Genomic DNA, 13,480 nt, shown 5'->3' with positions numbered 1-13,480 from the left:
CCTCCTCCTTAAAAATACCTCAGCTGTATAGTATTTCAGATGAGACCGCGATTGCTTCACGGATTCATTTCTTTCCCACGCTGCGCTCAACTTGCCAGTACATAATCAAGCTTTTAACGTGACAACGTCTAATAAATCGATGAACGCCGGCTGCACGCACGAAAAAGTGTCCCGTTACGCTCATTGTTCCGTTACGCTGTGTCTTGTTACGCTCATTGTACGCTTGCGCCGCATCTATCTCTCTTCCACTCGATTGGCCTATGCGTCCGAGGAGAAGAAAGACAGCGGCAACACACAACTTGCATCTACACGTGAACGGTTTCGTCGACTGTTTATAAAGTGAAGTGAAAATTTAATGTGGTTTTAATTGCTTATTACAACAACAATTTCGGCAATAAAGGTTAATTATTCTTGCATTTTAAAAATCTGATTACTAGTATAATTTCAAGTGTTTATTATTTTTTTATTAAAATAAAAATTATTCAATTTTATTCATAAAAGTATGCAATCATTTCATCAATTTTTTGTTATGACGTTATCACGTTAAACTATCGTCCGTAAACCGACTTTACAGACAACCAATTTTTTTTTTTTTTTTTTTTTTTTTAGAGATGTGCAATAACTGAGGTTTCCTGAATATTCTTTCCAGTATTAACTGCGCGCATTAATAAGCATAATAAAAAATAAAGACCCATTATTTAATATTCAATAATATTTTTCCATGGTTTAAAAAAATTATACTTGAATGAAACATAAATTAAAATATAAAATTATGCACCTATTTTCGTAATAAATAATCGATATTTCGAAAAACGTATTTCAAACACATACAAAAGTAACCATTTGTTGTACAAAGTTACAATTCTTTCTGTCTTACAAACTATTTCTTGCAAAATGGTTTCCATAGAAATGTTTTGAAAAATAACAGATTTTTTTTTCTGTGCAATGATCTGCGAAATAATCGAAGCACTTATAATTGGATTATTCTTCAAAGGAAAAGTTGTGAATAGAAAGACGCCATATTATTTCAAAAGTTTTTAGGCCATCACAATTTTCTATTCTTTGAATTTGGCTTTATTATGTAATGGGATGTCTGTAGTTTAACAGCTTATACCGATTTGCTGCAATACTACTTTTCCTTATGAAGTAATTAGCGTTTAGAATTGAATACTATTTAGAAAATAAATGTAATTATTATACGAGTAATACTGTCAACAGGCGCTATATTATGGTATTTGATAATATCTCACTGTGTGACATCTTCCAAAAGAAAGAAAAGTGTTCAATATAAAATGATAAAAAAATATATGGCATGAAAACAATATGACGTCATTCAGTTGATATCCTCCCCTTTCCCGACCCCTTGAACACGCCTCAGATGAAAGAATATAGTATAAACCTAGATGGTGATTCATAGGGACTGGAAAAATTCGCGGGTTCAATGACCTGCAGGATGAACTCCATAGTTCTACTTACACTCGGCCAAATGTCACCCACTCATTGGCTGCTGTCTTGTGAGACGTCCCAACGTAGCAGCCTGTGATTAGATAAAGCTTTGCTCGGGCGTTTCACATTAGCCCAAAGTCATCCAGGTGAGTTGTGAGCCAATAGCAGAGGCAGCACTGAGGTACAACTATTTGTATTTTAGCCTGTCGCAAAATGAATTCGCGAATTTTTCCTGTCTCTAGTGATTCACCACAAAAATATTTTGCGCCAAGACAGTCTGCAAACCAATATATCTTCTTCTTGCATTTATGTGGTGGTGATGTGGGGGGGGGGGAGGAATGTGTAATTTTTGTGAAAATATTTCCAGACCAACTGTGTGTAGCATTGTCTGTGTTTCGTGTTGGCTGGATTTATTTCAGATACACCAATCACAGTCATCCAGTGCGGAAGCAAACGCTTCCTGAATGGCCCGGGCCAAAGGGCAAAGGCTTCTCTTGCAGACGACCGCCAATCACAAGGGAGCAATCGCTAGCGCGGGCATACCTTGTTGCAGCCTAATGAGCAATCGTATCATTTTTTTTTTGCGAAAAATAAATAAATTTCTCTGCTCTTAAGGTTGGACATAAAAAAAAATTCACATTATTTAGTTATTTTAGGGCGAACAACAGACTTTCTGTGTTGCAGTAGTGTGTTTCCGTGTTGCTTCATCAGCTGAGTTAGGTGATCCTGAAAGAAGAAATGTTGTAAATATGCGGACATACATAGTGTATCGAAGCCTGTCAAGCAGTGAAATATAGCCGTCTTAAAGCACAGAGCAGTTTGAGAGAGGCGTATATTATTCCCGTGCTTCCATCCCTCACCCCGCCACACATCCCTAGTGCCTTTGCCTAAGTAACGGAACACAGCCATGAAGAGACGGTTTATTGCAGCTGTCGCTTGTGCGGAGTCTCACAACTCTCAACCGCTGCGCCGGGCGAGAACTCTAGTGGACGTTCGGCAAGATATACACAGACCGAGTTCCCTGACTTTTCCCTGACTTCCCTGTGTTTTTTTTGGTGCTATTTTCCCCCATGATACTATGTATATTTTTTTCTCGTGTATTGTTTGTCATGTATGCTATATTATCCCTTTGTATTTTATACGTGTCATGGACTACAAAGGGAGAGACAATGATCGTCTGGAATTGCAACAAGTGTGTGTAAATGGTTTTGGTATGTATATATTGTTGTATTCCTTGGCTTCACCTCCATATGTAATCTCTTTCATTAATAAACGAAATTTAAAAACAAACCCTGACTTCTCTAGTTCTTTCGTAAAATTTACATTAAAAAATTTGCCACTTTTTGAAGTTATACTTCTTTAGGCGCGTCGTGGAAAAATGTCGAGAGTGAATTTTTACGGTGCGCGCGCATCATGCAACGAAATATTCACAGGAAGATGGCGGATCCACGCGTATGAACAAAAATCCATATACAGTCAGTTTCATGAAAATTATGGGACATGCCAAGCGTATAGGTAGGGGCAGGCATTTTTCGCGAATAAATCTGAACGCCTATTAGACTGCAACAAGGTGTACCCGCACCAGGGGTTTTTTCCCTTGTGATTGGCGGCCGTCTGTGAGAGAAGTCGTTGCCTTGTTTGACCGAGCCACTCAGGACGCGTTTGCTTCCGTACTGAATTACTGTGATTGGCGTTGTAATAATCGACATGCGCCTGAAATAAATTCACCTCAATCACGAAACACAGACGATGCTACAGTGTTTTAATTTATAACTAATCTCGAAATCTTTTCGCGAAATATGCATGGCCCTACGTATAGGTGTTTCAAATTAAACTTTAGGATACTGAAACTACCCTGGAATATATTTGGTAAACCAAAATAGTTATAGTAAAGAGTAAAATATTTTTTTGCGCTTCTTCATAACAGTGCCTTAGTCACAACATACAGATTCTGCAGTGTCGTAAAAAAAAAGTAACTACGCAAAAACTAATATTTAATAAATCGCACTACAAGGCAAACAAACATTGCAACAAACAAAGATTGAACACCAATTATGATTTGCATGGCAGATTTAACAGACTAGCGACACAAAATTAGTCTTTGTTTCACAGATTCATTTCATTTCCTTTACCTAAACATATATTTCTCTAACAACTCCCTCAAAAATTCGGAATTCCCTGAAGTTTCTGATATATTTTTTTTGCGTAACATCTTAGCTCTCAGTATACGGCATTTGGCGGAAGTAATTTTGGATGCGACGGAAATGTGTAACAGGAAGCAGGGAGAAGCGCGCGCAACTCAATTTTTCGGTGCGGCCTACAGTTGATGCTTGTTCTGCAGCGTTTCAGCGAGCGCAAACATTTACATGGCGTTTGAAATGAGAGAAAGAGAGAGAGAGAGAGAAAGGGAGAAAGGGATTGAAATCACAGCCGTTTATCATTCGTTCCGCTAACAGTTGTCTCGAACAGTGCCACGCATTACCGTGTGGCTTTTATAACATGTAGTGAAATAATAATGTATAATATACAATATAAATTCAATAATTTTATAAATGATGCAATATAATACGTGTTGTGTTAATGCATAGTTTGTGATACGAATTCTTTCCTGGAAGTTATTTTTATAAAGTAGGCCTAATTATTAGTAAATAACTTCTGCAATTGATAAGGTAATGTTTTAAATTTTGAGGTTCATTCCTTGTAATGCCGTGTTAATTAATCATTTTCAACTTGGTACATAATAAATTAACGAATTAATTATTCAAAACAAATTATTTCCTTAATAACAATTTATTTAATAAATGATATATATTTTTTTTTTATTTACAGGGATGGATAAATCCAGAGCAGAGAGCACATGCGAGAACACAGACAGCGTAAGCGCGAGGGAAAATTGCAAACTGAAGGAAAAGGGCCATAGAATGTTGCTCTGTTGTAACTGTACTCAACGTAACCCGGATTTTTGTTCGTTACCGAGGTTAGGATGTGTTACACATCACTGGCTGAGAACGGAAAGACTTGATCATTTTTCTTCTTCTTTTTTTTTAAGTGAAACTTCTTTACGATAGGCAAGGTAAGAGGAGGCGATGACGTCACCAGAGCGCTAGAAAAGGTAGCGTGACGTTAAAGGTAGTGTTAACTCTCAGAGGAGAGTGTAAAAAAAAAAACTATCAGGAAGCGTTGTGTAGCTGCATTGCTATTTGGCGCGGCGTGTTTTGTACCGATTGTACTTCTGTTGGGAAGCTATCTGCAGGTTTCGATCGGTATACCGGTTGGGGAGAGGAAAAAAAAAGGGGGGGGGGGGGCTGCAGAACGTGATGGGATCGGATAGGCGCAGAGATGGTAACTTGCTGGAAGGACGCCGCTGGTTGGCTGGTGTAATTGCTGGGATGGGTTCCTCAGCCCTTCGACATACCCTTCTCGTACCCTCTGGGCCGCGACGGATACGGCGTATCGTTAGGGCCATGCATATTTCGCGAAAAGATTCCGAGATTAGTTACAAGTTAAAACACTGTAGCATCGTCTGTGTTTCGTGATTGGGTGGATTTCTTTCAGGTACATGTCCGATTGTTACAACACCAATCGCAGTAATTCAGTGCGGAAACAAACGCGTCCCGAGTGGCTCGGTAAAACAAGGCAACGACTTCTCTCGCAGACGGCAGCCGTTCACTAGGAATAAACCCCCTGGTGCAGGTATACCTTGTTGCAGTCTAATAGGCGTTTAGATTTATTTGCGAAAAAGGCCTTCCCCTACGTATCGTTTTTCCCTCGCCTTGTGACGTCGGGGGAGTATACACAAGGGTTATCGGGAACCAGCGCGCTATAAACCATGCGGAGCGAAAAAGGCTTTGGTAAGACGTACTTCTGCGGTGACGCCGGAAAATTTAAGTGTGGCTGTGGAGGGTCGTTACCACAACGCCGAAATACCACAACGCCGAACGTACAATAACACCGAATACCAAATTGACCGCAACGCCGACAGCTAGAAAACTGCTGTGTACCACAACGCCGAAATACAGTAACGCCGAAAAATGTCGCTGCGGGGAGGGGGGGGGGGGGGTCCACAGGAGCAAAATGAAAAACAACTGAACGAATTTGTGTGCTAACCTTACCTTAACCTAACATTTGTGGCAGTCCTGCAATGACATTTTTCGGCTTTAATGTATTTAGGCGTTGTGGTAATTCGGCGTTGTGGTACACAGCAGTTTTCTAGCTGTCGGCGTTGTAGTCAATTTGGCATTCGGCGTTATTGTACGTTCGGCGTTGTATTGCGTCCCCGGCTGCGGATAACGTCAACTGCACTAAATTCGGGGCGTGTTGTCCGAGTGGTCAGAATCTGTCGATTGCACACTACGCACATTCTTTTGAAGCCTCTCAACACGATCAGAAAAATAATTTTTTTTTGTGGGTTTGTGTTAAAATTGAAAACGCGTAACTTACACGTAACCGTAGTTATATCGTATTTTAACTTCATAAGTTGCTTGCTGAAAACCCAAACGGCAGCAGAAGAAGAGCCGTCTTCAGGGCCTTAAGGCTGGGTTCACAATTAAAAAAAAAAAAAAAACATGAGCGAGTGCAACAGCCGGCCTTGCACACGACCTGTGCCTTCGACTTACACGAAATCGGTTCACAACAGAAATTTTAATGTGTCAATTTTGGCCAATGAAATTGTGCTATAAAAATAACCTGTGTTGATAATCTTAGTAAATAAATATTTTGGGTATGATTTTCCCGCGACAGCTATCCGGCAGCCTGTAAAAACTTTTTTCAACTCGTAAATGTTATGAGGTTATGATAGGATAAGCGAAGATTTTAGTAAACGACATTTTTTATGAAACCTTAAAAAAAATTTTAAAATTTTTTTAGTATATTTTACATTTATTTAATACGAGTAATTTATCTAAATAAAAATGATGACATGCATTAAAGAAGAAATACAACAAACTTATATCTAGATTATTTTATACCTACAAATGATAAGATAAATATATAAAATTCCTAACTCAGCCAAAATAGCACCCTACTATGATTTCATTGGCTCTTGCACATGTGTCCATAACAACAATGACATATCTTCATGTTTCTGCTATGCGCACTCTCTCTCTTCTATGCGAGTCGTTAATCAGTCGGACGGTCAAATCAAGAGGTAATTAATACGAAAATACCAGAGAATATATTGTGACATGTAGGCACCAAAATTTTACTTTCGAAAATCCTGTAAAATTGCTTAACTTGTAAACTAATAGACTGATTTAAAAAAAATTTAAATTTTGTAAAAACATGTTTTGGTGACAGATAAATTATCGAAAAAAACTGTATTACGAAAGATTGCACCAAATGTTCGGCAGAAACGTTTTTGTACGAGTTTCGTAATGGTTCTAAAATTTTGACGGGTTCCGTACTATTAATCCTACTCTTATTGAATCCAGCCTAAGTGAGTTGATGCAGTACACCCTGGCAAATTTTGAGGTCACCAAAGAGTAGAGAGAAAGAAAAAAAAAAATTCGCGGATTCAATTCGCGAAGAGCTAAAATTAAGATTCAGTGTTGCTTCTGCTATTGACTCATAGTTAATCTGAGGGGGAAGGTGGAAATAAGTATCGAATCGTAGAGACATCCATTGCAGACGACACACAAGTCAGCAGCTGATGAACAGGGGACTCTTGAAAGAGCATGTGGAGGCCTGTGGGGTGTATCCCGGAGGTGACTGAATACCTGCCAGGGAGAGACAGCCAGGGGGGGGGGGAAGAGAGAGAGAGAGAGAGAGAGAGAGAGAGACCAGGGCCCCCACATGGCCGGTGCTACCGTTGCTATGGCAATGGAGCCCATGAGTCTAGGGCCCCGTAAAGGAAAGAAAAAAAATTAAAACAAAAAAGTAGACAATTTTAAATAAATCATAGAAAACAATTGAACAGTAAGGCCTACATTTAGTTACTGATGAAATATTACACCAGAGTAATATTATTCGGGATACGCTGTGCATACAGAATTGTGTTTGAATCTACAACTGTGAGTAACAAAAACCACTGCCAATTGACGTGACACCATATTGACAGTGCAGAACACTTCACTTACACTCATTTATTTGCAATTATTCAAAATAAATTTACGTTGACGATCGAAACACTGACTTAAGAGTGGGATAAATAGCTACTAGAAATTCCAGCTGCTTGAAGCGTAACATGTGCGCCTGATATTGTACGTTAGACCAATATTGCTCTGAATCCCTCGCGATAGGCGACACTTCTCAGTCCCACGATAAGGACCGAAAGGGGTGGGGTGGCACTGCGAGGCAGTCGGATTTAGTTTTCCTTGCTGTCGCTGTTAGCTCGGGATATATGAATGGATGTTCATTTATAAATGGCGAAAACAAACGCACGTTTTGTAAAAGGTAATGCTCGTGCTAATTGCATTTGTCTGTGCGAATAAAACGGAATAGAGGTAAAAATCTAGCAAATTGGAGAGAGAAAAATAAGTAAGTATACAAATTATTTATAGTATTCATGGGTAGTTTTCAGGGTATAGCTTCAGGCAGTGTTATTAATAAAAACATATGTTTTTTTACCTTGATTTAAGGTTAAATGAAAGCACAAAGACTGAAGAAAGTACGCCAATTGCAGAAACTACATCTGAGAATGCTAAAAGCAAGAAGAAATTACGTTATGAATAGTTTATATTGTGTATTTTATTTTGTAATAAAGGAAAAACCTTTTTACTTCAGTAACTACTATTCATGAAATATACATGTGTTATATATGTTATACATTATATATAAAATACATTTTAGTGTTAAATGGGATACAAACAAGAGATACTTTTATATGCTACGTAATGAAACAACATGATAGCTTTGAAAACTTGTAATAGTTTTATGTATATTATCAATTTGTATGTAACCGCGAGGTAAACTATTGTAACTTATGTATTTTGTTTACAAATCAGCTTTACAGTTTTGTGTAATTATTCCTATTTTGTGCTGTGCTTATAGAGTTGGAACTGCAAAATCTGTAAAACTTATCCCCCAATAAATGCCTTGCAAAGTAATATCCCACGCTATATTTAGTTCATTTAATTTTTATACAACTATTATTATTTGGTTGAAAATAAGATGTGTGACAAGTAACCTAAAAGCAATTAAAAATTATTAATTTTATATCCACAATCCAGTTAAATATTTGTAAATAAACAGTACTATAAAATATATATATGTGCAAAGAATACTCTAAGAATAATATAAATGAGGTGGACGCGAATGCAATGATAACAAGAGAAATGCAGAGTAACCCAAGACATGTGTTATCGAAAACCAGACCTTCCTCTAAACCCCTTCCAAACATTGTCAACAAGGCGCAGATAACAGCCCGAACCCAACCACTCTAATGGCGAGGATTATCTACAGAGCTCGGATCTTGCTGAAGAGATGGAATAAAAGTGTCCTATCTCCAAACAGTGAAGTGGAAAATTTTCGGCTCAAACATGAATGTGCAGTGACTTACGCGTGTGCAAGTAATTCGCAATTTTATGAAGATAATTATTACCAAAAATCATATACTATAAAAAAATGTTACGTGTAAATCGTTCAGTTTTTACTTTTTTGTTATTCTGATTACTTTATTTTCTGCAAGTTGTCAAATTTGCTCTAATAGAAACCTTTTTACTAATTAATTTTGCTTATTAATAACAACATTAACCGCATTCTGACAACTGGGATCAGTCATTATACCTTTCCTCAATGATGTGTAAAAATCTCATTCATCTGCATTAACTGGTTTGACCTCTACTTGCCGTCGCATTGACCACTAAAACAGCTCTAAATGAAGCCCTTTATCGCCCTCTTAAAACTATTTTTTAATGTGTTTTAAAAATAATTGTGAAAAGGTTAAATATATATATAACTAAAACAATGTACATAAAGAAAAAAAAACATTTTTTTTTATCTCTGTTAGAAAAAAAAGGGGGGGCGGGGGCCATCATGACTTCTAGCAACGGGGCCCACAGAATGATGTCGAGGGTCTGAGAGAGACTGACCTGCGGGAGGATCACAGGTAGAGCGTGCCCAGTCTCTTGGTGCCACCGGCCACTGTCTTGACGGGGTTGTTCTTGCGGCGCGGGGGCGGCGCAACCGGCTCGCCGCCGCCGCCGCGGAGCTCCCACACCAGGTTTGTGAGCGACCGGGGGCGGCTGAGGCGGCGGGATCGCTTCTCGGGCAGCTTGGCTCCGGCCCCCGAGTCCCCCGAAGTGCGACCTCCAGACTGGCTCGAGTCCAGCGTGCCGTCAAGCTCCATGGCCTGGTGCAGGTTGCTCATGGACTTGTAGCGGATGTTGAAGAGCGGCGAGCCGCCCTTGCCAGGGCCGTCCTTGAGCGGCGAGGCGCTCTTCTGGCGCAGCAGCCGGCCGGCGCGCTGCGAGTTGCCGTTCTTCACGAACAGCTTGGGCGGCTGGGGGCGGGTGCGCTTCTCCGCCTTGGTCGCCGCCGCCGTCGCCATCGCCGTCGCCGCGGCGGCGGGGGGCGGCAGCTTCTTGGTCGGGATGGTCTCGATCGGCGGCGGCTCGGGCCTGTCGCGCTCCGGCGTCGGGGCCGCCGCCGCCACCGCCGCCGCCGCCGCCGCTGTAGCCGCCGCCGCCGCCGCCGCCGCCGCTGTGGCCGCCGCCTCGGGGGGAGAGTCCGCGAACGGCGACCGGATCCCTTTGGGCAACGGCGCGAAGCCGCGCACGTAGTCGTAGATCTGGTCGATTTCGTCGTAGTCGTCGGCGTGCAGCGCCGCCGCCGGCGCGCGGTTCTCGTCGCCGCCGACCACGCGGTGGTAGTGGTGGTGGTTGTGGTTGTTGTTGTTGTTGTGGTGGTGGTGGTGGTGGTTGTGGTTGTTGTGGTTGTGGCTGCCCGCCGAGTCGGAGGACGCGCTGCGCCGCAGGAAGTAGCCCGTCTTGCCCGACGCCGCCGAAGACGCAGAGGCGGCGGCGCGCAGTATCTTCGAGTCGCCCAGCTTGCCATCCAGCACCTGCGCACACACCGCACCATCGCCATCCGTGTATCTACTCACGACCACACCGAAAGAAAGGTTTCTATGCCTCAACAAAAATATTTGTTTGCATATAAAAAAAATTATCAAATTTACAAAAATCAATTCTGCTGCACGTGAAACTAGGAATGGCCAACAAATTATTCCGTTACATCAAGTACATTGTTCCTTCCCCGTACACACACAAATATTTGTTTGCCTCGAACAAGCCTTTTATTTTTTTTCACTGTGCAGGGACCATGAATTCACGTGGCATAGTTTTAGAAATAACTCTCCCAGGGCCGGTGCAAGCTAAATTGGCGCCCTAGGCGAAAAACCTTAATCCCCCCCCCCCACCCCCCTTGGCCGTACACCCCAAAAAAAAATTTCCTTGCCTCAAAATACATCACGTAAGCCTAAGATTTTGTCAACAATCAAATGTAAGCAGGCTTGTGTTATTTTTACTATTTTACTTATTACAAATCATAAACAGGTCACCGTGAACTTTAAATAATTACTTATATCAATATAAACATTCCAAACTGTTATAAAAAATCAATTTTCAACTAGTTTCAATGATCGTTAAACATATCATATGAGCTGTTATGTGTCGTGCTGCGCCGCCCCCCAGCCACTTGGCGCCCTGGGCGGTTGCCTGGTTCGCTTACATGGACGCGCCGGCCCTGAACTGTCCATACCTGTATTTCGACACAAAAACGTTCTTAGCTTTAGGATTTGATTAGAAGGCGAGGTTGGCCCTCGCGCAGGGCAGCCGGCACGCGCAGAACCTGCCCTCACCTGTATGCGGTCGGCGGCCTCGGCCGCGAGGCGCGCGCACCGCTCCGCCAGCCGCTGGAACTCGCGCATGGCCTGCAGCTGGTCCGAGTTGCGCGTGCGCTGCAGCTTGAGCGGCGCAGCCAGGGGCAGCGCTATCGCCGCGCCCGAGTCCTTCTGCAAGGGCAGCGCGAACACGTGCTCCTCCTGCAGCACAAGGACACACCGCCGCCGTCAGCCCGGCTGTCCTCCTCCCCCGCAACCCGGTGGCAGCGGTGGTACCAACAACTATCAGACCCCTCTGCGGACACTCTCAGGTCATCCCTCTTCGACCCCCCCCCCCCTCACGGTGCAGCGTGAGGCTCCTGAACCCGGTGACAGCAAAAGTACAGCTATCAGACCCTCTGCGGACACTCTCAGGTCATCTCTCCCCCCCAAATTACAGTGTGATCCTACAGAATATCTGCTGGCGCCTGGGACCATCTCGACGATGCACCCTACCCCAGGAAATCTAGGCATTGTCCAGGTCCTCTCTCCAAGTTTAAACCTGATCCCGATGAAGAGCTACTGAGAAGATCTGTTATCCCGCAGAATACAAACACGTGTCGAGGTCCTTCACAATGCTATGCCGCGTGCCCAGAAGATTCTGAGGAGGGTCTCGTGTCCTCCCTCCGAGATTGAACCTGGTTCCTAAGGAGCTGCTTATCAGCCTATTCGCCATGATAAAGTGTTGTCCCACAGAATCCACGCAGATGCCTAGGTCCTTCACAAATGCTGTACCATGATTCTAGAGATTCTGAGGAGGGTCTTACATCCTCCTTCCAGGACGAGACCTGATTCCAATAGCTGCTGATACACCTGAGATACTAGCCGAGATGAACTGTTATCCTACAGAATATACACACGGGCGCATAGGTACTTCCAAAGAAGCTGGAACTTTTCACCACGATGAAGTGTGATTGTACAGAATACACACATATACTTAAGTCTTTCAAAATTATGTACCATGATTCCATTTCTGGGAAAGGTTTAGGTCCTGCCTCCAAAAGACGAAACCTGATTCCAAAGAAGCGGCTGATTTTTTTCAGCTATTTGCCATGATGGAATGTTACACCACAGAATCTACCCAGGTGCCTAGGCCCTACACAATGATATAGGCCTCCCATGATTCCAAAGATTATGAATAGAGCCCTAGGTCATTTCCCATGAAGTAATGTTATTCTAAAGAAGCTGTGAATGCTCCTAAGCTATGTCCAATGATAACTTTTGATCCCATATATACTGGAACCCAGGTCCTTCGTCATGGCAAACCATGGTTCCAGAGAATCTGAGGAGAGTCCTAGGTCATTCCCAATGATGAAAGTTGATTCCAAAGAAGTTGCAGAAGCTTCTTAGCTATTCCCAACGATGAACTGTGATCACAAAGAATCCTCGCGGGCACCTAGGCCCATCGCCATTTTGCGCGATGATTTCAGGAAGGGTCCAATTGTGTCCTCACATGGTTTTAACATGAATACACAGAATCTGCAAAGGATTTAGCCCTTCGCCATGGTCTGATACCACCGATTCTAATCCCACCGATTCTATGCAGACTCCTAGATCCATCCCCCTTCCGATGATGAAGCATGATTTCATAGATTTGGTAGAGGCTCCTATTACCTTTCTCACTTATCACTGGCTTAAATATCTTAACAACTGTTAATATAATGTATTGTTGCTACACTTTCATCAACCACTAAGGTATAATTCCATCCAGTATGCCTTAGAAACACACAGAGATCAGGGCTGGGGTTTCAAACCCTCCTACAGAACGATCAACCCATCATCGTGGGCAAATGTAGCTACTACACAGCTGTGGATATCAGGACAGCAAATAAATTGTACAGCAGCAAGCCTACACATAGTCTGTAACATGTAAATTATCTCCATTTAACAGTTCTTAAATTACTAGTACCAATGGTTTATGTATTCTGCACCAGCTCAAAGCGAAAAGAAATGTCTTTCCCATGGTCGCAATGATCCAGTGATCAAGTTAACCTGTTTTCACCAATAGTGCTTTCTTGCCATGTTTTTAATACACTATAACAGAATACATAATCAACAATCACATTGTTCTAAAATTTTCAAAAGTTTGTTAATTTTTTTTTTTAGTTTTTTTTTTTTTACTTCTCAAGGGGGTGGAGCAGCTGCCCCTTCATCCCCTTCCCCTGTGTCCCTGGATTCGCCCTTGCTTCTGCCATTGTTGTTCCTTCAATTTCATGT

The 13,480-nt window shown here is 42.2% G+C and overlaps 1 protein-coding gene across 2 annotated transcripts in view; it reads right to left on the bottom strand.

Moving 5' to 3' along the window:
- The window catches only part of LOC134539801 (uncharacterized), a 327,083-nt gene that overhangs the window by 102,041 nt on the left and 211,562 nt on the right, over window positions 1-13,480 (bottom strand). For both annotated transcript variants that reach the window (XM_063382072.1, XM_063382071.1), the window contains 2 exons: window positions 11,243-11,425; window positions 9,474-10,444 (listed from right to left, as the gene is read on the bottom strand). In XM_063382072.1, coding sequence (XP_063238142.1) covers window positions 9,485-10,444; window positions 11,243-11,425 — 1,143 coding nt within the window. In that variant the 3' untranslated portion in view covers window positions 9,474-9,484. The remainder of the gene's footprint in view (window positions 1-9,473; window positions 10,445-11,242; window positions 11,426-13,480) is intronic.

Source organism: Bacillus rossius, chromosome 16, assembly GCF_032445375.1.
Source record: "Bacillus rossius redtenbacheri isolate Brsri chromosome 16, Brsri_v3, whole genome shotgun sequence".
Lineage (NCBI taxonomy): Eukaryota > Metazoa > Arthropoda > Insecta > Phasmatodea > Bacillidae > Bacillus > Bacillus rossius.
Note: the sequence above shows the minus strand (reverse complement) of the source record. Positions and strands in the feature narration are given on the sequence as shown.